This window comes from Cygnus olor, chromosome 16, assembly GCF_009769625.2.
Source record: "Cygnus olor isolate bCygOlo1 chromosome 16, bCygOlo1.pri.v2, whole genome shotgun sequence".
Classification (NCBI taxonomy): Eukaryota; Metazoa; Chordata; class Aves; order Anseriformes; family Anatidae; genus Cygnus; species Cygnus olor.
In genome coordinates, this window is record NC_049184.1 from 1,011,982 (window position 1) to 1,037,287 (window position 25,306).

The 25,306-nt window shown below is 43.8% G+C and overlaps 1 protein-coding gene across 2 annotated transcripts in view; it reads left to right on the plus strand.

The window, feature by feature from the left end:
* Positions 1-394: 394 nt before the first annotated feature.
* The window catches only part of NDRG3 (NDRG family member 3), a 60,283-nt gene continuing 35,371 nt past the window's right edge, over positions 395-25,306 (plus strand). Inside the window, exons 1-2 of one of the 2 annotated variants that reach the window (XM_040575346.1) lie at positions 395-523; positions 25,200-25,305. In XM_040575346.1, the coding sequence (XP_040431280.1) occupies positions 25,249-25,305 (57 nt within the window). In that variant the 5' untranslated portion in view covers positions 395-523; positions 25,200-25,248. The remainder of the gene's footprint in view (positions 524-25,199; position 25,306) is intronic. The other variant, XM_040575347.1, reaches the window with a different exon arrangement.

Below are 25,306 nucleotides of genomic sequence, written 5' to 3' on the forward strand. Positions count from 1 at the left end.
GTAAAAAGGGTTTGATGTTCAAGTCAGCCATTCCTTGGGTGCTTGCCGCACTATCTCCCCATCAAGCATCCAGCCTGAGGAGCCAAACGGCGCCTTTTATCGGTGCCTGTGAAAACGCAGGCTGCCAGCCTCCCTCCGAGCCATCACCCCCCTCCGCTCGCCGCCACCCCACGGCCCCGTCACCGCGGCGGGCCGGAGGCTGCACGCCTTCCAACTTCTGTAAAAGATGGGAGCGAATGCGAAACGACAGAGAGAGCTCGTATTAGAGGAGAGCCGGACGCACTCCCCCTGGGAGCGCGTACTGCATCGCTCCCAGCGCCTGCCGCTGCCGGCATCCCCCTCAGCCGTGGGCGTAAGGAGGCGCCAGGCCGACGCCTCGCAAGATGGCGCTGCCGCCATCTTCTTTGTAGTCCCGAGCCCCGCCGCGGGCCGTGCGCGTGTGCAGGCCCGCGGCGCGGCGCGCAGGCGCAGAGCGGCCCCCCCATGCCGCGGCGGCCGGAGCTGCTGGGGCGCCGCCGTCCAGGTGAGTGCCGCGGCCGCCCGCGGGCCGGGGCTTCGCCCGCGCCGGGCCGGCGCTGAGCCCTGAGCCAGCGGCCCCGCCGGCCCGCGCTCCGGGCGGCTTCTGCGGTTGCCGGGCTCCGCGGCACTGAGGCGACCGGTGGCCGCCGGGCAGTAGGTGCCGAGCGGCGGCTCCGCGGGGAGCGGCGGCGGGCAGCGGGCGGGCGGGCGGAGGGCGAGCGGCGGCGGCTGTGCCCGCGGGCACCGACAGCGCTGGCGAGCCGAGCCGAGCCGAGCCGTGCACCGCGGCGCCGCTGCGGCCGCTGCCCGTCCCGGGGCGGAGCCGGCTGCCGGTTACCGCGGCGGGGCCCTTCCCGGGCGGGTCCCGCCGAGCTGACCGCAGCCCCCGGGGGCCGCCGGGCCGCCGCTGGAGGAGGGGGGGCTGCGTGCTGCTTCCCTGTGCCGGGGACGGCACCGCGCCGGCACGGAGCTGGCTTGGGAAACAGTCCCTCGGCACTCCGGGCTTCGCTGGGAAAAAAAAATCAAAACCGCCTGCAAAACTCGCCCTGGCTTCTCGCGGAGATGACGCCGGTCGTTTGAATAAAGCGCTGGGGTGCTCCGGGCTGCCGCTTACTGTGGTCGATAGCTTTCCTTTGAGAGTACTCGTATCTTAAAATTCTCAGGTCTTGATTTCTTTTGGACAACAAAAACATATTTTTTTTTCTTTAATTCGATAGAGTCTTGTTGTTGTATGAATAGGAAAGGAATAGGCTGTAAAAAAAAAAAAAAATCTTGCGCTGACTTGCGTCATCACTTTAGGTCAATGTCCGTTTATTTGATGTGTAATGTAAGTCATGGGGAGTAATTCAAAACGTTGTAGTGAAGTCAGGTGCTTCCATTAGCATGAAAATCATTGCTGTAAGTCCCATGCAGAAGATGCCTGGGTTACAGAAGAAACAGTGTCATGGGCGACCCAGAGGAGCGAGGTTTGCCGTCTGACCCCGTGGCAGCACCTGGAGACATTGCCGAGTCAGAGCCCGGTGTCTGATGCAGTTCTTGATTCGTTCCTCTCAGGTTTTCAGGTTTGGGGAGCCTGGAACCAATGTGGGATCCAGCCGTGGCACGGGGCGGTCGCAGCATGCAGATCACGGTCCCAGTTTGTAGCAGAAATGGGACAACTTGGTCAAGCACATGTTTGCTCCAGGGAATAGGAAAGGTCTGTTGAGTGCTAGGGAGTTAAATCTGGGAAACCCAGAAGAGGTTTTGTGCTTGAGTGCTGAGATGATGAGACGATGGGTTTACAAGTGGAGCAGAACCCACTTCTCTTCCTTTGTCAGGCACATTCACGACTCTCCTGTATTCAGATAAGATGATGGAGCTCATTGCTTTGGCTTTGCTTGTCCTTTCCTATAGGAACAAGAGGGCAACAGTCTTCCAAACCCCTGTCAAACTATGCTTAGCCCTGACATAGAGGTCCATGGCAAAAAGTTAATAGGTTATGTAAAATCTAAGCTGAGTTTAGTAACAGCTTGGAGCTTTCCTGTCAGATAACTGAACTGGACTAGGAAGCAGAACTTACCAGATGCGTGTCCCATACTCAACTGGGACTGAACTAGGGGTAGACTGCTGAAGAAATGAGGTAATCTTTAGGGTTCGTTTGGATTATTAGTCATGGGACTGGGATTGTGGAGAGGGCTCAGGACTGAGAATGACTATTCCAATTTTATTTGTTTGGGATTCTGAAATTTAGTTTGTTTCAAAGGAAGTACTGAAACTGGCTGTGCTGAGGGCAGAAACTTAGTGTGGGCTATAGCTGGCTTTCACTGAGATGCTTGCCTTTGCAAAAGTAGAAGCTGGATTAAATGATAATTAAACAACTGCTGGAAGCAGCATTGTTGGAAATTTTAATTTTATTCCTGGTTACTCATTTTATATATTAGGTAAAAAACTAATTTAAGTTAACAAACATGCTTAATTTGTGTTACCTAATTTCAGATCACCTTCAGAAATCCTTCAGTGCTTCCTTTTGCAGCTTGTGTTTCACATTGGTCACGCATAACAGGATCTTTAAATGTATTATTACGCTTATGTTTTCCACTGAAAAATGTTAGATTTCAGAGGCTTGTTATGTTTTGGTCTCTTAAAGATATACTATGAAATTATGTGAAAGATGCTACTAAGACAGTTTTCAGTCTTAAACATTACTCTGTTGCATGCCCGAAGTAAACATTATAGCAAAGTTGTAATATATAGGTATGGCATTTTGATGAAGAAGCTTAAAAGACTATTGCCATGATATTGTCTTAAGTACACTTAAAAAAAAAAAAAAAGGAGAAAACAAATCAGCTTTTAAAATTTTGTATTTGGTTTTCATGTATAACGGAATACAGGCTTTTGTTTTGAATTATTTAAATGTTATTCTCGCAAATAATAGCTCACCAGGGTTGCTACTATCATTTCCTGAAAAAGGGAAAGCCATACACTCAGTGAATTCTATACCTGTGGCTGTAGTCAGTGCCGACACCATAACCCTCTGTTATCGGGGTTTATCTTCTCATCATCTGCAAGATGTATCTTGGATATGAGTAAATATGCTTCTGCTGCTTATGACTCTTAAGCCTTGTGTTGGACAGTTGCACAGTGCTGATTAAGGCTACTTGTGTCTGTAATTATTGCAGCCTGATTTAATCCATGATAGAGGAGAATGGAGGAGTATTTTCGCTACTGTTTCTCTGTATAATGTTGAAGAAAATTTTTCTGGTGTATGTCTTAATGCATCCTAGCGGCCTCGTTTTTAATGTGAATGTAGTTTGGGAGGAATAATGAAATTCTACGTTGTGTTCCCCTGGGAAGTCTCAGTATTCTGGCCAGATCAGGTGAATTATTAAGCAAGGCGATGGTTATGTGGTCCTGACATGGGAATGACTGGGTGAGACCCTCTATTGTGCAAATCAGAGCTGATTTTAATAATCTCAATTAGCCTTCAGTTTTCTTCTTGTGAGTTCTGAATTGTAAATGGACTTCTGGATTTTTAGTAATATATTTTTATTGATCACTCATTCTGTCTGTTCATATCCCCTTGGCTTCTGTGACTAATGTGGCACCATTTAACGTAATGATCAAATTGACGCTGCAGGAAGCGTGCAAAGGAATAACTTTGTTTTCATTTGGCTATGGTCCTTACCAGACTTGGATGCATTTCTGTATTTACAACAGGTTTTAGTTCACTGAAGGCATATTCCTTACTTTGCATATGATGGAGGTTATAGTTGCAGTGTTTAATTTTAAAGAAACCTTTACTATTCAATTGTGTATAAACCAGACTGATGATTCTATTCATAATTACCAGTTGGATTAAAAAATATGAAATCAGCTTTTTTTTTTTTTTTTTTTTCCAAAAGAGCTTAATTGTAGCTTTTCTCTGGGTGTTTGAGCAGAAGATATAAGCAATCTGCCTCCTCCTTTTCATCTGTACTTTGGTGGTGAAGCTGCGTATTACATCTTAAACTGATCTATTGACCAGTTGGTAAGGAAAAGGGCTTGTCAAATTCTTGCCCTGTCTTGTAGCACCTCCAGCACTTACTGGATGTTGTCCTGAACCCGTTGAGCCCCTGCTCTCCAGAAGATCAACTTTTGCCAGGTAAGCAAGTTGAGTAAGTTCAGTGGAGGTCTGAGGAGTACCAGAGGTGGAATTGATTTTTATGGTATACGAACAGACGCAGAATCAGGTGGAAACACCTATTCTGCTATTCATTCCTGACAGTCACTAAAAGGGATACCTAGAAAATGGCAGGTCAGGGCAAGTTATATATGCATTTGTCGGAGCCCTCTTATCTCTCGTCAGCTCTAGGATGTCAATAGGTAGATGTTCTCATTTATTTACATAACATTTAATGTATTCTGTGAATCTGCCCATATCTCTAGTACATTTAAATATATAGCATCCCAGGGGAGGCTTTCCAGAGCACAGAATAATGCTGTAGGAGCTAATTATATCAGCTTTTTTATTTTGAACCTGACAGCTGCTACCTTCAGTTCGTATTTCGTATGAAATTTTGTATTGTTTGAAGCAGTGAACAACCGATCTCTGTTTACCTTCTCCATGCGGCTGGTGATTTTATAGACTTCTGTCATATGTCACTGCAGCAATCTCTGTTTCCAGGCAGAAGAGCCCTAGCCTAATCAATTATTCCTCATTGTTTATCTTTTCAAACCCTGTTTCCCTTTTAGAAATGTTTTCCACTTCCACTGTGTCCCTTTGAAATGAGGGAACAGGCTGTATCCAGGATTTATGGTGCAGGCATACTACAGCTTTATGTGGTAGTTTAATTCCATTTATTTCCTAATCACTTCCTAATGTTAGATTTATTCTTTTTTAATTGTTGAAGGGGTGTGAGCTGATGGTTTTATCAGTCGGTCATGACTCCAGCAAGACTTTCTGAATATTAATATCAGTTTGGAGCACATCGCTTTACATGTAAAATTAGGATTTTTTTTTCCTGTGTGCTACTTTATTTGCACTGAATTTCATCTGATGTTTTATCTCCCGATTACTCAGTCTCATAGGGTTTTTCTGCAGTTCTTCAGTCAGCCCTCATCTCTCCTGTCAGAATAGCCTGTACCCTCAGCAGGCTTTTGCTTCCCTCTTTGCCCCCTCTTCCAGACCATTCATGAATACAGAGTGCAATGCAGAGCACTGCATAAGGCTCCTGGATGTCTCCCTCCTGTGTGAAAATTGACCGTTTATCCCTACGCTGTCATCTGTTTTCCAGCTAGCTATTAGTCCAGGCATGGGCTTTCCCAGTTCTCCTGTAACTGCAGAGCTTTCCGGGTGTGATCGCGTGTTGTGGTCCCATCGCTGCTATAAGCAGACACTGGAGCAGCTGTCCTTGCAGCCCTGCTGGCTCCCTCCGGCTGCCATGTGAAGATCTGAGCCTGGGAGCAGATCTAGCTGGAAATGAACTCAACAAATTATAAATTAATACTGATTTAGTGTTGACGTCCTGATAGCATACAAATATGCAGATTTAATTAGAAGCAATTCAGTTAGATGAATGCATATTTCTGAGCTTGCTGATGATGATTAAAATTGTGACCCTACAGGCTCAGCTGTAGTCTGGACTGAAGGCAGTATATGTGTCAGTGCACAGATTTGCGCTATTTATTTCAAAATTGGCACGAATTTGATGCTGTAGTTAGATTAGTTTGACTTGGTGTATGAATCACACCTAGGTACTAATTAGATTGATTTTGTGACTGCTTCTTAGACTTTTCCACTGTGTTGAAGCAGAAAAACAAACTGACCGTGGGATAATACCTGGAATTTCTTAAAGACAGTGAACGAGGGTTTTTTGTGCATTTATGTAAATCAATAGGGATCTAGTATTATTCTTTATCCTGTATATGGACTTTATCATGCAACTGTTTAAAATAGAACAAATATTTCAAAAGTATGTAAATGGATATTAACAAATTTTGACACAGATGCTCTTGTGTTTTGTAAACTCTAGAATTATTCTGGATTTTAAGTTTCCTAAATACTAACAGTACAGTTCTATAATGAAATTTCTGATCACTAAATAGGATTTTGAGGTGTCTTCTTGAAAATCCATATCCAGGTTCACCACTTCCGTTGTCATAAACTATGTAATAACAGTGCCCTGCTGAGGGTTTTTGGGGGTTGTCTTTCTGTGTGGAGAACTAAAATGAGGTGTTTCTGTTTTTAAAGGTTTCTTTTGCCTATGATAGACTTGAAATGTATTGTTGAGCTAGTGAAGCCTGTTTTTCTCAGCTTGTGTAGGTGCTTCTACCTTTGCGTAGGTAAAAAGGAAAAAATATGGACTTGTGTAAATACATAAGCTATATGACTTGGACCGGTGCATTTTCTTCCACAAAAAGGAGGGCTCGTGTGGTTCTGTGTTTTGTTTTCCATGAAGGAACATGGGGCTCAGGAGCGGCGGGGTCGAAGCCTGCTTTTCTGCACTGCCCAGTCGGGTGCTGCCTGGTTTGTCTGCCGGGGCTGGGTGCTGGGAGCTCCTGTGGGCATGTGCTCATCTGCTGCTGCGGGGGCCTTTGTCAACCCTTGTGTGGCACCAGCGTTGCTATTTTGCTGATGTAGTTTGCTCTGACTGAGTTTTGTCAAAGCAAAAGTCCTCGTTATGGAGTCAATGTCTTTGTTCCTTCATTTAGGGTAAGGCTACCATGTACAGTTCTTCGGGTGCTCAGGAAAGCTGGGGATCTTGTTTTTCATTTTACAATGCCATTGAGGCTTTTCCGCAGCCCGAGGGATGGCAAGGCACAGGACTCAGTGAAAACCTCCATGTGGATTATGTCAGCCACGGAACAAAATGATAATTTCCTGACACTTCTAAGAGAAATAGGTAATTGAAAACGCTATTTTAAAAGTGTCAATCAAAGAGCTCCTTTGCCTCGTTCCAAAGCTTTTTGGTCCCTTTTAGGACTAAATGTCAGACCCAGCTGGTTCTCCAGCTGAGGCATGCTGGGCTACTGACTGAAGCGATGTGCTGAAGTGATGTGCTGGGTTGTCTGGGCTGGCTGGTACAGCAGCAGCTCCAGCCCCGCTGGGCAGAGCGCCTCCACTGGCTGTGAGACCCGGGAAGGCCGGGGAAGTGCCTTGGTGTTTCCCGCTGAGCTGTGGGATCACCAGGCCCACGGGCTTCTGCCTGCCAGCAAGCACCGTGCTTTAAAGGAAGGTGAAGTATTCTGAAGCGAGTTATATGGTGTAATACCTACATAAAGCAAATGCTTGTAGCTGCTGTTGTGGTGTAGGGAGAAACAAAAGGCAGGTGGGTTGTTGAGAAGACAGCCATCAGGGCGGCTGCTTTGTGGGACCTCACATGTGCCCGCCTCAGGCTGTGAATGCTGCGTTGTTACAGCAGCTCCCCGGTTGACACTGCAATGTTTGTCATCCAGTAGTGTTTGGTATACCTACGTACCATGCTTTTGCGTTAGTATGCCATATAATTGATGGTTGACTGAGGACTCAGTGTAATCTGGGACTGCAGCTTTTCAGTTGCTGGCCCATCATCATAAAGATTTTAATGCAAAAGTCTGAGTGGCAAAAATGACCTGGAATGTTCAAGCAGAGTGAATATAGAAGCACAGGGGAGGCAGTAGATTTGCCTGTGCAAATGAGTTAGTGAAGAAGTTCAGATTACCTCTTCTTCCAAGAACTTAAAGCGTGTTGTTTTTTTGGACAGCAAAGTTGTGTTTTTATTTGTTTTTAGTGCAATATTTAAAAAAGAAAAAGAAAGTTGTTAGGCTTCCACCTCTGAGGGGAGAGAGGTGTGGTGAGTGTGCTGCAGCAACTTGATCACACCCCAGCCTGGGAACTTTCAGCACAGGGCATCTTGTCATGAGTGAAGGTTTAAGAAAAGTCTTTTGACCACACAGAGCAGAAACGCTGCACCCGCTGAGCAGCATTCAAGTACTTATTACTTCTGTACTTATGTTCAACTTCTGGGTGTGATACTTACAGATGGAGAACGCTCTTTAAAAAAGGAGCTACTGCCCTTAAAACCAAGTTGAATTCATTTTCCGTTAGCTCAGGTTATGCAGTGTATGTGAATATACTCTTGTCTGGACATATTGCATGTACTAAGGGGATGTGTGTCCAGACTGCGTTGTGCAAGTAATTGCTGACTAATTTTTACTCTGGACGTGCTCTTACAGAGGGAGCTGTCTCAGGCATGTGATTCTTGCTCAGATGTCCTGTTGGGAAGTCTTTAGTAGCCTTGAGAGTGTTTGACCGTCCTGCAGCACTCGCTGTCGCCCAGCCCTGCTGTCCCTGCTGTGGGATCCTGCCCCAGGGAAGCCTGCAAGGAAGCCAGACCTTTGCTGACGCGCTCCTCAAGGAGCGTCCTCGTTCTGAACATCAGCGGTGCCGCGCTGGAGAGCTTCAGTGTGGCAGGGGCAGGGGTGAGAAACACTGTTCCCAGAAGAAAAAAGCCTCCCTTTTGAAATAAGTGTTCTTTGGCTGGGCAATGGAAGATTTTTTATTTTTTTTTTTTCTGTTTTTAAAAAAAAAAAAGATGACCTGACTGGGTGTGGATACACACAGCCTCTCTGGCCTGAGGCAGTCATACCAAGATAGTGATGGAGACTTCTTGGACCCTTCTTGCCAAAAGCTCTTTGCTGTTTTTTATTTTTATTTTTGTTTCCTGTTCATGCATCTCAAATAGGAATTACTGTGTTCTGTGTGATGCATATTCTTGTGTTTTCTTCACAAAATCTTTGCAAATACATAGGAATGTCAGCTGTGATTCCCAAGCTCTAGGTAGCCTGACGGACAGTCGCTGTTATTGCTGAGGATTACTGATTTCTGAACAACTCCTGTACCCACGTATTTCAGCAGCCCTTCGAAATCTGGGAAGCAACCGCCTCAGTGCCAGTGTGGTCTGGCCACGTGCGTGCTACAGAAGCCTCCCTAGTGTAATGGTACAGTCAGGCCATCAAGCCCTTCTGATAGCAATTCGGTTTGCGCTGTGAGAAATGGCTTTTATTGTTATGCCTGGTAGTAATTGTCAAAACTAAGTGTTTTCAAGTGTAATTCTAGGCCACTATAATTATGCTGCCACTCTCACCAGTATAAAAGTGTCTTCAAAATAATTTGCAAAGCTCACCAGTTGGTTATGCAGGAGGGCCGTGTTTTGCCTGTTCCATGTGAACGCATTCCATTTTTGGCAGTGTTAGTAGGTGTTAGAAAATGATATTTCCTGGCTAATAGCAGCTTTTCTTGGCAGTGCAGTGACCCCTAAAGGCTTCTTAGAAGTCTGTAATCCTGCTTTTTTATTAACAGTGATATCCCGTGCGGAGCAGAATTCCTGGAGGACAGTTAAATCCTGTGGATAGCCAAGAATGGGTCTGGGTGCCTGTCCCTGACTCGCGGAAGCAGAGAGGAAGGTGCCTCAGGAAGGGACAGGGACTGCAGGTTGCTGTCTGCTCGCCTTGCCTGGGGCTGAGCTGCAGCTGCCTCTTCAGCCACGCTGCCAGCAGCAGCACTGCCGCAGCAAGGGGGCCCCGGCTGCTGCCCTTGTCTGTCCTGTGGAGCTGTTGCGGTCTGAAAAAAAACCTACAGCTTTTTTTTTTTTTCCTCATTTAAAAAGATGTTTTATTCAGGTTACAAAACAAGCCCAAGAAAGCTTCAAAATGCCAGCTTTTAAAATTGCTTTGCATGGGATTTCTCGGATGAAGGAGGAATTCACTGAGCATTAGCTTTTTTTGTCAGTGATAGGATAGCATAGGTTTTCCTTTGTCCTTTCACAAGATAACTGTTTTTTCTATTAAGTTAAACTGCTTCATACTTCTTTAATAAAGGCAGCATTTTCTTATAAATGAAAACATGGAATCAGCTAGAGAAGTTTAAGCTATCTTAAAAAAAGGAAAAGAAAAAAAAATTAAGAAATTGAATATGCTTCATTGTGTGGTATTACAACCTTTGAAGAAATTCATAGTAAAAATGGATATGAATTTATGACTTTACATAAAGGTAGGATAACTACGGTCAGTACTTCATTTTCATAAAATAAGGACCGTTCAGGCAAAAGTGTTACTTAGCCTTTACGCAGGTCTCCAAAGCATATAAATGTTTTCACTTTCTCTTCTTCTCTGATTATTTGGTAGGTGGTAGATGCTGGGGGAAGATGGTGGGAAAAGATTAAAATGCCTTAAAACCATATGCACCAGAAAGCTGAATTCAGGACCTAAGCATTAATTATCTGAACTGAGAAGTGTCGTAGTGCGGGTATCTTGCTTTTCTTAGTTTGATTTCTTTGATGTGATACATTAACATTTTCTCAGATCTCTAGCCTTCAAACGTCATTCTAGTCTGTGGATTGATTTTAAACATGGCACTTGTGGTGCTATTTTTGTCATTATCTCCACGTTAAAATGAACTGCTTATGTAGAAACCATCATCAGTCATCTTGTTGGCCTAAAAATGATTTTAAGGGAATATAGTCTTAATATTGCCAAAGCTATCAATGAGGAAGGACTTTCAGAACTAAAGTTACAATCTTGAAACACTGCCATTAGTGAAATCTGAAGTATTTTCGTCTTATCATACACAAAATCACAGAATGGGTGAGGTTGGAAGGGCCCTCCAGAGACCATCTGGTCCAACCCCCTGCTCTAGCAGGGTCACCCAGAGCATGTTACACAGGATTGCAGCCAGGCAGGTTTTGAGTATCTCCAAAGAAGGAGACTCCACAGCTTCTCTTCAGGGCAGCCTGTTCCAGTGCTCAAATTTTGTTCTGCATTTTTAGAAGAACCCAAGGTCTTCCCAGCAGTGGTGATTCCAAATCACTTTTCATAGACTGGGGCCACAGCTTTCAAGACTGACACTTGCCTTTCTGTAAACCAAGGGAGTTGTTTTGCAGTGCCTGTGTCCTTCAGCATGGTTCCAGCATCTGTGGAAGTAAGCATGTGGAGAAAAGAAACGTACAAGTGGAGGTGCAGGTCGGGAGCTCTGGTGTGCGGCTGAGCTCCCGCAGCACAGCAGCCGGAGGACGGGGATCTGTCTTCTACTTGCAAATTGGCCAAACAGTCGAAGATGGTGCGGATTTCTGTGCTGTTAGTAGATGGTTCACTCCTTTTTTACAGGCATGCTTTTCTGCTCATCATTTTTAGGGGAAGAGCTGTCATATCTCCAAAAGGTCAGCTTTTACCTTTTCGCAAGCAGGATTTAGTGATTGCCATCGTTACACGGGTAAGGGTCCAGCTAGGCAGCGTGGTGCTTCCTCTCTCACAGTGGCAAGAGGAAGAACAATGAGTTTTGTTACTGGTGACTCAGTAATAAAAGGTCTTTCCACATTTCTCCCTTGGTTACAGCTTCACTTAAAGGAAAACCAAAGCATGGATAACTGAGGTGAATATTTAACAGGAGTATGGCTGCCAGTGTATCAGATTACGATGGAAAGTGCTGGTCGTTTCATTGAGCAAAAGTTATTCAGTGCAGACCCAAGATCCCAAGAGAAATGGCACCTTTCAGTGCCAGCATGGCTTGGGAGAGGAATGACACAAATTCTTTACCCTGTTCTGGGCAGGATGGACAGCTGCAGTACTGAAACTGATCTCATCTGATGTAAGAAACATTACCTGAACAGTCCCAGAAAACTAAGAGTACAGCCTAAGAATAGATTAAGATGAATTACTCAAATCAGGTCAGCATGTTTGTTTTTAAGAGAAATGAATGTGTGAGCCTGTAAATGATTCCCACTGTGCCTATCTTTTACCTGAAACTCTTAAACAAGCCTAGGACTTACCTGCTGTTGTGGATGGATGCTTTTCTCTTGGTTTGCAGCTGCTGGGTTTTGCTTCTGTTCCTGCTTGCATTCCTGTGCTGCTGATGCAGGAAAGAGATATGGGAAAGTATTAAAGTGTATTTGGATTTGTAAGGTTTGGATAGTTGCTGCAAGCGAAAAGCCAGTACTAGAGACATGCTTCCCAGCCTGGACTATAGGAATCTTTGTTTTAACTCGTTCTGTAGGAGTCCCCAAATATTTGCACTGACTTGCAGATGTTTTTCAGAGCAGCTGCTGCTGCAGTAATATTTGTGTGCCTGTATAGCTCAATTTGGTTTTAAAATCGTGTAGCTGCAGTTTTCTTCTGTGCTTTTATATCATGCTGAGTTGGTTCTTGCAACCAAGATGCAGTGAGCTCAAACCTAGTATAGCTCATAGAGAAATGCAGAAAATGTATATGAAAGGGCTAATTTAAAAAAAAAAAAAGCTCAACTCGAGGTCAAGGGAGAAGAATATGAGCTTCTTTGATTAAAAATGTTTCATTAAAAATTGTTTCAACAATTCCCAAAAAAATCCCAATTCAGGGGATTTTTCTAAAAATTTACCCTAGCAAAGTCAACATTTTTCAGAGGAGATTTTTTTTCAGCTGTCTGTGCTAAGGAAATGGGAAAGCGGAGGAAAGCAGGGCATTACATAGAAGGTTGCCTGCACATTTGTAAAGGTGTGTGGAAGTACTGAGGCATGTTTCCTTAGAGAAACTGATATATCTCTGTAGAAGCATGAAAAATGTTCCTATAGTGCACTAAAATCTTGGACATGATCTACACTGGACTTCATTATCAGCATGATTATTCTGGCAAATTCTTTCAGTGTAGAGTATAAGAGAATTAAAGAAGGAACAAAGGCATGGAATAAGAAGAAACATGAGGAGACATTCAGTAGTTTAGGACTTTGCACCTTGGAAGGGAGCCACTGGGAGGACAAAGGAAAGTAACAAAGTTTTATGAAAGCATGAATGGCATAGAAGGTGAGTAAAGAACAACCAGCATTTCTGAGACTGTTCTGAGTAAAGAACAAGCAGCACGTTGGGATATGCAATAAAACTTTGCCTATAAATTGGACAGAAGGAAGATTTATTTTAAACAGTGTTTTCACAGGGTTACCCATTACCACAAGGCAATGAAGAGGCCAAACGCACAGAGAAGTGAAATTTAGGAAAATAAATGGGAGAGAGGTAACAGAAATGACAATGTCTGTTGATTAAAAAGTAAATTATTTATGACAACAAGCCTAAGAGCTACTGTGGAGAGAAATGGACGAATCCTATGGGACTGAGTAATAAAACAGAGTATTTTAAAACAGTGTAGTGAAGAACCTGAAGAACAGCCCCCACTTCGTGTATACAGTGATGAGCTCTGAATTGACTTTCCAGTCATAGATGAAACTTGAGGGTTATAATAGGCAGTTCTATGAGAATATTACCTCAGTGGTTGGAAAAGCAAATTGAAGGTTATGTTCTCGAGGGAAAAATAAGTGATCAAAGGAGGACACATACTACTGTATAAACCTTCAGTGCACCCATGTGGTGGTTGCTGCATCAGCACTGGACTCATTGCACCTAAAGAGCCACAGACGCTGGGAGGAGTGCTGAAAAGGTTGGCCAGAGCAATGACAGATGTGAAATGGGTTCCTGGTAGAGAATGATCGCAGAATCACAGAGCTGTAAGAGTTGGAAGGGACCTCCAGAGATCATCAGGTCCAACCCCCTGTCAGAGCAGGCTGCCCAGGTAGGCGTCCAGACGGGTCTTGAATATCCCCAGAGAAGGAGACCCCACAACCTCCCTGGGCAGCCTGTCCCAGTGCTCCATTACCCTCACTGTCAAGAAGTTCTTTCGCATGCTGGTGCGGAACTTCCCGTGATCCATTTTGTGGCCATTGCCCCTTGTCCTGTCCCCACAAACCACTGAAAAGAGCTTGGCCAAATCCCTCTGTCTCCCACACTTCAGGTATTTATAAACATCGATAAGATCCCCCCTGAGTCTTCTCTTCTCCAGGCTGAACAGACCCAGGTCTCTCAGCCTTTCCTCACAGGGGTGCTCCAGGTCCTGTATCACCTTTGTGGCCCTCTGCTGGACTCTTTTCAGGAGATCCCTGTCTTTTTTTATACCAATAAACAGATGATAAATAGATCAAAACTTCAGTCTTAAAAAGATCTCTTTGAAGGGGTTGTAATGGAAACATATAAAGTCTTAGTAGCCAGGAGTGAATATGAACCAATTATTCACTGTCTCTTGCAGTTAAAAGACCAAGACCATCACGTGAAAATAGTGGTGACAGGCTCAAAACAAAGTCAGATTCTTATAAAGTGGGAGCAGGACCTCCTCCTTTCTCATCGGCATTGAGATTTTAATCTGTTGGCGCAATTCCCTGGATTTCGGCTCATTTACTCAGCAGTTAACGCTTCATCAGATCGCTGTTCACAGTGCTTTTAAAGCTGAGCTCTAGAGCTCTTTTTGTAAGAGAAATCCTCTTTAATGTTGGAGCACAGCTATAAAGCCTGGCTGAAACAGCCCCTTGGATCATTTCTTCACCGGGCAAAAAACAATGCAACTTCTTAACAAACTGTTTTGGTGCAAATACCCAGTAAAGTCAAATACAGCCGTTACGGATTACAGTATATAGCCTTGCCTGGGCCTGGGGGCCAGTGTTTTGGGGTTGTTACTGGAATATTTAAATATCTACAGTATCGAGAGCTAATGCGTCACCTTCATCTGCCAGAGTCAGTAGGGATGATGGCATACGCTTACAGTTGCAGCAGGTAGTTCCAGCTTCACCTACTGCAGAAGCGGTACAACGGTAAAGCACCATCCAATGACACCAGTGTTATTTGGGGTTTGGTCTGTGGGATTTAGAAAAGGAGTCACTGAGGGAGAAGGTTTTGGCTTCATGGAAACTCTTCCTGAATGGGAAGACTGATGTGTCTGTCCTTCATTCTGCTTTTGCTGTGAGTCGTCTGTAAGACATTAGCCATTTTAACCAGGACATGCTTCTACTGTTCAAGTGCTGTTCGTTTGTGGTTTGTTACCTGTGTGGTTTTGTGTTCACGCATTCACTGACAAAATTAATTTCTTGCCATTGTATACTGATTCAGAGTACCTTACTTTACTTAATTGTAAAGAGATATATCACTGTACACTCATAAATGCAGACAGATGAGTTGTGCTTTGGGACTTGCTTCAGTTTTAACATCTCCTCCTGACCTGGAGAAGGGCTTACAGTCTCAAAAGCTTGGGACTCCCCTCCCCCAGTTAGTCGAATAAAAGATATTGCCTCAATCTGCAAATCTTACTGCAAGATATTCTGAGGTTGAAAGAAGTGGGGGTGATGAGGTCTGGTGGTGGTTCCTAGAGTAGGGATGGGGGTGATGAGGTCTGGTGGTGGTTCCTAGCTAACCCACGCTGTGCTAGGGTTGCCACGTTTGCTGAGCTGCGGTGTGAATTTGTGGCTTCAGGGCCCTCGTTCCCTGGGAGAGGCCAACGTCTGCGTGCGGCTGCCTCGCTTCTGAGCAGGGTTTGTCTGTGCTTAAGGCTGAATCAGGCTCTTGGGTTGGTGAGGGGATGTTCTGTAAGAAGGTGCATTATCATTTCACTTTTTAAGTATTGCACACGATCCAGAGTAATTGCATTACAGAGGCTTATCTGATAACTAATTGTGTTATACTTTGTGTATGCTCCGAGACCTCTCCAGCAGTCAGCTAAAACTCATTGGCTTAAATTACTATGAAGGAGGCTCAGAAAATAATCTACACTTCGGTTCCATGATGTTTGCTGAAACTAATATGATATACCCAATTGGGTTTGGCATCTGTTAATAACACAATACACCTGACTAATTGTATCTTACGGTATGGCGGTACCCTTCTTTAGAACATTTTAAATCTCTTTTCAGTGTTTCTTTAGAATTCATGGCTGTGACATTGCATCACTGGACATAGTAAATATTTCTGCCACTTTCCAAAAGCATAAGGCACGAAGCCTGTCAGGGGTGATGGTTAGTAATAGTGGATTAAAAGACATCCAGAAGTAACTAGGGCTCTGCTTTTATTTCTGAGATGACTGTATCAGCAGTGTTTTCAATGTAACTTCTGCCTAAAAGTTAACATGGGAGAAATGCATATGTAATGTAACACTAAAGTAATATTAAAACATGGTAGATACCTGATAATTTCTCTCCAGATGAGTATTGATCAGCAAGCTAGCCTGCCTTTAGAGGAGGTATTGTGAAATGGCTTTTGTAGGGCAGGGCTTGTGCTGTAATGTATGCTTCTCTTACTGAGGGCTTTGCACTGGGAAAATCATTCTCTGGCCAACACGCAGACCTCTGGAAGGTGTTGGCTGATCAAGGCTGTGGGTCAGAGGAGGTTAGTCGGATTTAGCCGCCCAAGTGCGTTATGTTGCACTGAAAACTGGATGTGGATATTGTGGTGTTGGGATAAAAGAGTATTCAGTATTTAAGAGGTAAAGAGGCGCATGATTTTTGTGACTTTCAGAGAGAAAGGCACCAAACAGGTTTCATTGGGAAGCCTTCCTTACCAGTTTTTCAGCAGCACGAAGTCTGATAATATCCTCTATGTTCAGAAAGAACAGCAGAATTCTAGTGCATTGGGGAAGAAGCTTCAATTGGAATCTGAAAGAGACTAAGGCTTGTCTGAAATATGCTTTGATGTACAAGCAAAGCAGAAACATCACTTGGTGCTATTCTTTTGCTCTTTCCTAGGCATTTGCTCTTGAGCTGTATCGGAGACCAGATCTTGCACTACACAGCCCCAGTGCAGCTCTTTGTGTTGTTACTCTGGAAACTGTTCAATATTATTCAGAAAGGGGGGAAGTTCAATTTAATACTAAACCTGTTATTTTGACATACTAACATCTGCCTGAAAAATCTACCAGGAGATGAATTTCTGTTACGTCTAGGCCTTTAGTTGGAATTACCTGACTTGGTTACTTATTGAACAATTTTAGAAAGGGAAATGTTAAATATTGCTGATGTCTGGCTGTAACAGGCACTATTTAGCATTTTCGTTTTTATTCTGGCCTATGATGTTTTCAGTTCAAAAATCTCTCTGATTGCATATCTACATTCTGCTACATAAAAATGTATAAGAGAAGACGAACCAGGCTCTTCTCAGGTTTGCAACGATGGGACAAGAGGCAGCAGTTGCATCCTTACACTTTTACAAATCTGTAAAACCCTGAGCAATCTAATCCAGCTTTGAAATTATTCCTGCTTGAGGTAGGAGGATGTGCTAGATCACCCCCAGCCATTCCTTCCAGCCCAAATGACTCTGCGATATTTAATTTTGTCAGCTTTATCTTTCGCTGGCTGTGAGGCGCATTACATCCTTCTCATCTCATGCTGGTCTCTAGGGAATGAATCTGTGGTAACTGAGTCTTTCTAAAAATGGAGGGGTTACACATGAAACCCATCTAGTGACCCAGCTTCATTCAGAACCAGGCTACTGAAACTAAATCTCTTGTATTGACATCTTCAGCTACTTCTGAAAGAAGTAAAAGTCTTTATGCATTTTAACCTCTTCGCGGCTTGGTTTACAGTAATGGGATGTTCTAGTTGGAGTGTCCATGGTATCATGGATTTCCAGTCTAAATGCCACGATTCTTGGTGTTTTTGAGGGTGCATTGTATAATGCAGTATTTAAAAAAAAAAAAGTCTTCAAGGAATATTTTTAAGTAATGCACTATAAGCTAATAAGCTATGTGATATGAAGGTCTCTTAAATGCTATTGCTTGTGAATGTCTTTGCTGTACCCCAGGTATACAAGACAGAATTCAGCTTAATAGAAATCACCTCACTTTATTATACATATATGTTATATGTATATATTATATTAAGTTAATTCCCCCAAAAGCCTTGAATATTTGGGCTGTGTCAGTAGTTCTTCTGAACTGGGGGTTCTCATTCCCACCGTTGAGCTGGCCCCATTGCACATGTAGTCATGGAAAGCAAATGTACTGTTGGAAAAAAACCTACAAAGTTTTACAAATGCAGCAAGAATAAAAAATGTGATTTTAAATGGAACTCTTTGAGTTTTACCTGTCAGATGTTTTTATGGTATGTACCAGTGAGATCTGTGGAGGCAGCATCTCAGTGCCTGTCCAACGTACCTTGTGGGGGCTGACAGCCACAAGCTCGCAGAACTGGCAGGATTTTCCCCAGAAGTGGTTGGTGTTTTCCATCGTACATCTCCATTGTATTCGTGCAGGCATTTACAAGCTGCCTCCAAAGCTCATAAGGAAGGATGTTGACCATGCCTGGAAGAAGGATGTTCTTGCATGGCTGCATCCCATCTCTCTTTCAGCCCTCTCCAAAACAAGACAGTATTAACTGTTTTATCAAAGGGTTTCCATCCATGTTAGGAATTTATAGCATGAATGCCCATGCTGATATGTACTAGATGTTAATGCATAGGCCTGGTTACTTGTGTTAAGGGAGAACCACAAAGGCTGTAGCAATTGAACTACTATACTTGTATACTTGACTACTCTGTACATTGTACATGGTCCTCAACTTAGACTGCAGGCTGTGGTGCTGACTTCAGAGCTCATTACACATCACTGTGAACGATCTTCTGTGCAACTGTCAAAGCAGACTTACATGGCATACACGTTTTTGTAGTCCGCACACCTTTGAGGCTTTCTTTAGTTCCTCTCAGCATGTTAATAATCTTCTTTTTTTTTTTTCAAGTTTCTTTTCCATCATTAAAAATGCATTTTCTTAACTCAGGTTAACTCAGACCGAAATGGCAATTAAGGCTGCTGTTTGATGACAGGACTTGAGCTTTATGAACAGTTTTCCAGGGGGATGGATCATAGCTGTTGCTCCATTCCCTTTGCTCTTGCCATGTACCTTGAGTGGTGCAGCCTGTTCAGAGGCCATAAAGTGAAAGTTGAGTTCCCTACAGCAAGGCAAGTCAGATTAGCAAACTGAGTTCTGTCTTATATTTTATATGCAATTTATCTTGATTAGATGGAACGTCTGGAAGCTAAGTGCAGGCCCCTCTGGAAGAGCGGTTGTGCTCTTTCCCTTCCCTGTGTATCAGCTGGTAGCATCATGAACCTTATCAGCTCTGTGGCTGAACCAAGAACTAGCCCTGCCAACAAACGCAGTTTCTTACAGTCGGATCTCAAACAAGGTCTTTATGCTGGACAGATTTAGGAAAAAGTAGTACGCAAGGAGCTGAAGGAGCATTTTCCTCAGTCAGTTCACTGATCCAAGTGGAAACTGCTATGAAGCAATGTTGCCTAGAGAGCAGGCAGCTCCGACTTGCCACGTTGCTGCCTGCCATCGGCCTGGCGCAGGGGAAGAGGAAGGAATTCCTGCCTGGTGTAGGGAGGGAGGGCAGGAGTATCCCTTTTGGCTGCAGCTCACAAATGCATTAAATGAATAATGAAAAAAGAATAATGAAATCGCATCCTGAATTGATTCTGAGTTGCCCCATATCCATTACTGGCTTTAACTGTGTTAATTTGAGTTGCCTTTCCTGTGTTGGCCAGCTGCCTGAGAAGGAGCTGGACTTTTAAAATTCATTCTGAAACACTGAAGAGTGTTTTCTGCTTGGAAATTAATTCAGAGACTGGAAATGATGGAGGGGGTAGCAGTACCACAGTAGTGACAGTGTTGAAGGAATGACACGGATGGTGGAGAAGAGATTGTCCTTCAGGTGGTACAGGCTGGGCAGTAAGCCAAGCTGAAGAGCTTGTTCAGGGGAGCTCCAAGTAGCAGTGCTATGTGGGGAAAGGGAAAGAAACATTTAATTCATACGAGGAAGGAGGGAGAAAAGCATAGAGTAAAAATCTAGATTTAGCAATTTGTTCTTCGTATGAAGTGTACATGCTCTGGAAATGTGCATCAATCCTATGAATGCCACTTGCAAAAGGTCTGCAGTCAGAGCATGTTAGAATAATGAAACTGCAACCTGAGAGTTAAATCTGACTTCTGTGTGCATCTGTATTCTTATATTCAATAGGCACGATTATTTAGTGTACAATTTCCAGCTTCCATTGATTCCAGTTTGAATGAAGTAAGACAAAAAGCTGGAGGACAAATATGTCTTTAACCGCAGAACAGGTGAAAATGCCACTGTGCTTTAGTTCGAATTCTGTGAGCTGCTGGATAACGTGGGTATTGTGTTATAGAGTGGTTCCGCTGAAGGAAAAAAGGGATGTGGAAACATCATACAAATGAGATTTGCAGTTTCCTGCTGTCTCAAGATCACTGCAACATGAGATCTTACCTGCACAAGACGTATTTGTGGGTAGCAATAGCTTCTGCTTATTTCATCTCTGATGAGAGGAACAGCTTATAAAGGGAAGTGCCGCAAAGCTTTGGAGAGAGATATACCATGAGCAGAAGAGGCTCATCTGGAGTCAGTAATCTGCATCGTTTTCACAGCAGTAATCTGGCATTCCAGTTCGTTCCCTGTGTATCTGCACTTTACAGCTTTTGGGACTGTACTGTATAAGGGAGCTCGGCATAGTTTCAGCGGCTTTATTGGCACTGGTCCAGGTAACCCAAAACAGTTTGAGGACTTTTAATATTTTTCTTGCATTCTTGCTTAATCAGCCCTATTCAATGCCTACAAATTCAAATGGTGACTAAGGATGATGTTTGCTAGCTGAGCTTAGATACGCATGTGGCAGTGTGACACTTCTCGTGGTTAGAAATTGGCTGCTTTTTCCAAAATTAATGGAAAGCTAGTCACAAACCTTTTCCTTGCCGAACCACTGTTAAACGTAGGTCTGATTTAAATTCCTTAGGAACTGTTTTTCGCAGCTGGCATTTGTGTGCTGGGTGTGGCCCAGGTGTAAAGGATGTCAAAATACGCTGCAGTGAGAAGTGTGCAGGAGCTGGCACAGTGCTGCTGAAGCAGAACACGATTTCTCTCCCCAGGCTCACAGTTTGTCTTGGAGGTGGAGCACCGTGTGGTGCATTCCCTAAAATACATGAGCTGGAACACAGAAAGTGAGTAACCTAGGAAAATATTTTGAAAGCGAAGTTGGCCCCCTTGCCTGTTTTGATGAAAGTTTACCATGTCAGCCAGCATTTCAGTACGGAGAACAGAGCGGCCTGTGCAGGTGGTAGGAAGCACACTGCTGTTGTGAGGCTTACGAGAGGCTTAGGAGAGCTGTTGTGAGGCTGACGAGAAAGGTAACAGGACCACTCAAGGGCCTCAGAGGCCCTCAGTGAAACTTACGTGACTTGGGATCAGTATGCCAAGACTGAGGTCTGCCCGCCCGAGCTGAGAAGCCTTGCCATACAGCTTGTCTTCCAGCGCGTACACGACAGAGAGAGGCATGGGCAGGAGTCACCTCACTGGAGAAAGGAGCAAAACGTAGTAAAAAGCTATGCAACACACACGGCTAAATAAATACCTGAGCTGTGAACATGAGGGACATGCGTGGTTTACTTTAGTTCAGATGCTGGCTGCAAACTGGGGGTTTGTTCTCGTCCTCCTTTGCACCCCCAGGAGCAGTGTTTCTTCCTTCCGTCTTGTAAGCAGTGGGTAGCTGTGTCAGAGCGCGGTTCTTGGAAACCTGATCCAGTTCATCATGACTCTGAGTGTAGTCAGTCCCTAGAGAGGAGATTTTCCAGCCAGCCTCTGCTAGGTGCAAACAAGGGAGCATATGTTTAGGTGTATTTAATGCCATGTTTTGTATCATAGCTTGATAGCTGTCTTGTACTATTTTCCCTCAGTATGGTTAGCATACAAAGCAGGAGTGTAACAGGTTATCGAGTTAATAAATCAGAAGCTGTAGTCATGTTAAGATGAACGAACGTGAATTTTCACCCTCTGCATACAAAATTTTGTTGCATGGAGTTCCTAGAGCGTGTGGTGAGATCATTCAAGGCGGTGCCCAGCGGCTGCGTCCAGCCCTTGCAGACTCCCAGCTTGTAACCCTGTGGGGAGCAGCACCCCGAGAACTTTGCTGAATGGAAATGGGAGCCTGCATACCCGTAGGCAGAGCCGTTGTACTGTTAGCAATGTGGGTGCACATTGATAGTAGTCATGCTCTTCACTTTATCACAACTTCCTTTTCTATATATTGAAGCGGTATAAATTTAGAGCACCCTTATCTTGGAGTAAGCATGTGAGCACATATTTCTGATTTTATTTATAGATAGATGGTTTCTTTCTGTGTCCCACCTGCCTTATTTTTTTGCAGCCTTCTGTGTCCTACCCAGATTTCTAGGCTGTGTGTTAATTATTCACCAAAAGTCTTTCCTCAATTCTTGTATTACTGGTTTTCAAAGAGCATGGAATCTATTCCAGTCGGAAGCCTTTGGATGGTTTAAATTGGGGCTATTTGAGTGTATTTATAGCCATATATAAATGGAACCAAGAGGAATACTTGCAAAGTAGGTGGTACTGGGACATTTATAGAAAAATGTATGATTTATATGTGGATCACTCTGGGCAGACCTTTTTCTTTGCTTGTAGACTGTCTTCTACAGAGCTCATCTGTATTTTGTGAATATTTATGCTGCTTATGAAATGACATGTTTGTTTCTTTAAATAACAGGAGGAGTGAAGGGAGAGAATTGCTTATTTCCTGGGCAGACGTGTCATCAGATCATTTATGAGGCATCTTTAATGTGGTTGGAGCAGAGGATAGCCCAGATCTCCTATACCCCCCCCTTCCCTTTGCCTCTGCATTTGGAGAAGTGCATTGCCAGGTTGCTCTGCTTACAAACCACTCTCTTTTGAGAAATGTTTGTGACGTGTTTTTTTTTTTTTTTTGGACAAGTGTGCCACTATGCCATGTTTCAAACTAAAAGCTGTGTTGCTGTTAGCATAGCATGGTGTCCAAGTGAAGTTGTAGTGTATAATCACATAGAGCCGCTTAGATCTCGTGCTGTAAAACCCAGTTACCCAGATGTGGTTGAGGTCAATCACGTTCAGCTTGCTAAGATGCTGGGAGGAGAACATCTGTGCCTCTGCCTGCAAAATATCCTCTGAACAGATTCAGATTGAAGTCCTGAGGCTGCGACAGCTATTTTCCAGAAAGTTCAGTAATCTAAAGGAAAGAAAGAAACAAACAAAACTGCTTGCAAGCAGTGACAGGGACCCCCAGCAGCTTTTCCTTCAGAAGCCTTTGAAAAGCTTTGATTTTCTAGAAAAGCAGAAGAAAGCTCCAATTTGCTGGAAGAACAGATTAGAATAAAAAGGGTTAAACATGAAATCAACCATCTTGCCATTTGTGGCTGTGCAAATTTAACCTTTCTGTAGGATTTCAATCTTAGTTGGTAATTTTGGTGCCCTTATGGGTCACTTCAGCATTCAGTCCCCTCTGGCCCTGCAGGAGGTCCTGCTCTCGCTCCTGCAGCCTGGGGGAACAGCCTGCTCTGAGCCATAGTCTGCCAGGCTGACTGTGCTGCGGACTCATTGCAGAGTCTCTCTTACTCCTCCAGAATGCTCCCCTGCAGGAGATTTTGCGATTATTTGAGTCTGGTTGATGTTGAGGAAGGTTGTCTCTTGTCTCTCAAGGAAGTTTCACCAAATTCTGAGCCCAGCATCCAAAACAACATCCCTTCTTGCTACTGCCCAGCTTGCTTTAACAAAGGAGCAATGTGCAGTGTAGGTACAACACAGCAGGAACGCAGTAGTCCCCTGTCTTAGCCCCAAGAGACCCTGCTTTCACAAAAAATATTTGGAGCAGTAGTGGACCAGGAAGATAAGCATCAGATTAGTTTCAGTGTGATGCTGTTTACTGTGTGCACTGCAGTCTCATCTAGAGACCAAGTATGAAACTGAGGTTGATGATAAAAGCATTTAATAATCTTTGCTTTGAACATCTTAGTTTTTTATTGTAACAAATGATTAACAAAGTAGTGCATGTGATTTACAAAATGTCTCTCTAGACCATAAGCACTTCAGGTAGCATGCTTGTAGCAGCAACAAATGATCCCAGGGCAGATTTATGCAGAGCATCCTGGGGCTTCCTGGGAGTTGGTGCTCATGGTGTAGCTCAGGGGAAACTTGGAGGAATGTTTGTGAAGCTTTAGCAGAGTGACCCCAAGAATAAGCAAATAAGCACCGCCATCCTGCCAGCCATCACGTCCAGTGGATGGCTTTTCAAAGGGGTCTGAGAGAGGAATAAGTTCTCCAGATAATTAAGCTTTGTGATGGTTGTTTGAAACTCTTTTGGTGTCTGTAAAGTAATGGGATTCTTGCCCTGAATTTTGGGGAGAACCAGATATATATTGAGCTCTTTATCAATTCCAGAGTGCATGGATGTTGTTATAGTAAAATATTTTTGTAGTAAAATATAGTATATGTTGTTATAGTAAAATATTTTTGATCTCCATAACTCCTCCCAAGAATTACAGTAACTAGACTTCCTCTGGGATTTACAGTCCATCCATATAGCTATTTTTACTGTTCTTCCAAGTGAAAATTCAGTGTGGGATAAGGGAAATGCTACTGCAAATTAGCTGGTTTCTTGGTAGTCTCAGAACTGATATGTTTTCTAGCCAAAAAAAAAAAAAAAAGAGAAAAAGACAACTAAATTAGTTTCCTGAGGCAAAGGAGCTAAAAGAGACAGGTGTTGCTATGGCTGATTTTCAGAGGGAAAACGCATAATGATTTGTGTTCTGCGAGACTGGCTTCAGCCACACCAATATTAGTTCTGGCACAAAAGGGGGTGAAAAGAATTCACAGCCCTGCACACCTCTTGGTGTGAGGAGAAGTGCTCCTTTCTGGGCAGTCTCTGTGTGGAGTTACGGTGGCTTTAGAAGCACAGTTGCAGTACTCGTTTTCCACCTTTTTCTTCCGTGGTTAGCAGCAGTATATAATCTTGCAAAAAGAATTTGATTTGTGGTGGCACCTAAGACTGTTTTTCTAGGGCGCTCGGCTAACATCCAGGAAGCCCACCATGTGCCTATTCTTGTCCCTGCTTATGCCCATTACTTTTTTTTTTTATTTCATCTTCAGTAATATGTACAGTTTGCCTAAGCAGCGACATGATCTGCACCATCAGCCCTTCCTAAAACACTCCGGCAGTGTCAGTACTCATGAGCAGTTTTATCATTCTGCTGATCCAGTCATTTCCAGGCAGACTATGGCTGGAGTACCAGCAATGCATGGAAATGGACCCAGCCTTTCTGAATAGAAAGGCGTGAGCTTTCTGGGACAGTTTTCAGTGGGCAAGACAATGTACAAGGTGAGGCATAGCAAAATGAGACACTGTGAGTGCAAACATGGCTGTTTGCATTCTCCTGTTACAGGTACTTTATGTTGAACTGAGAACCAGCTGCTTTCAGGTTTCAGTTTGGGCATATGCAAGTCTAATGAAAAGACCTTAAAGCTTTCTTTTGGCTAACATCTTTCGTAATTCTGTTTCTAAATATATGCCTTTGTTTCAGAATCGCTCCTTTGCTGCTGTGAGTGTTAAGTGACACTGCTTACGGCACCATGGATGAACTACAGGACGTTCAGTTGACAGAGATCAAACCGCTTCTGAATGATAAGG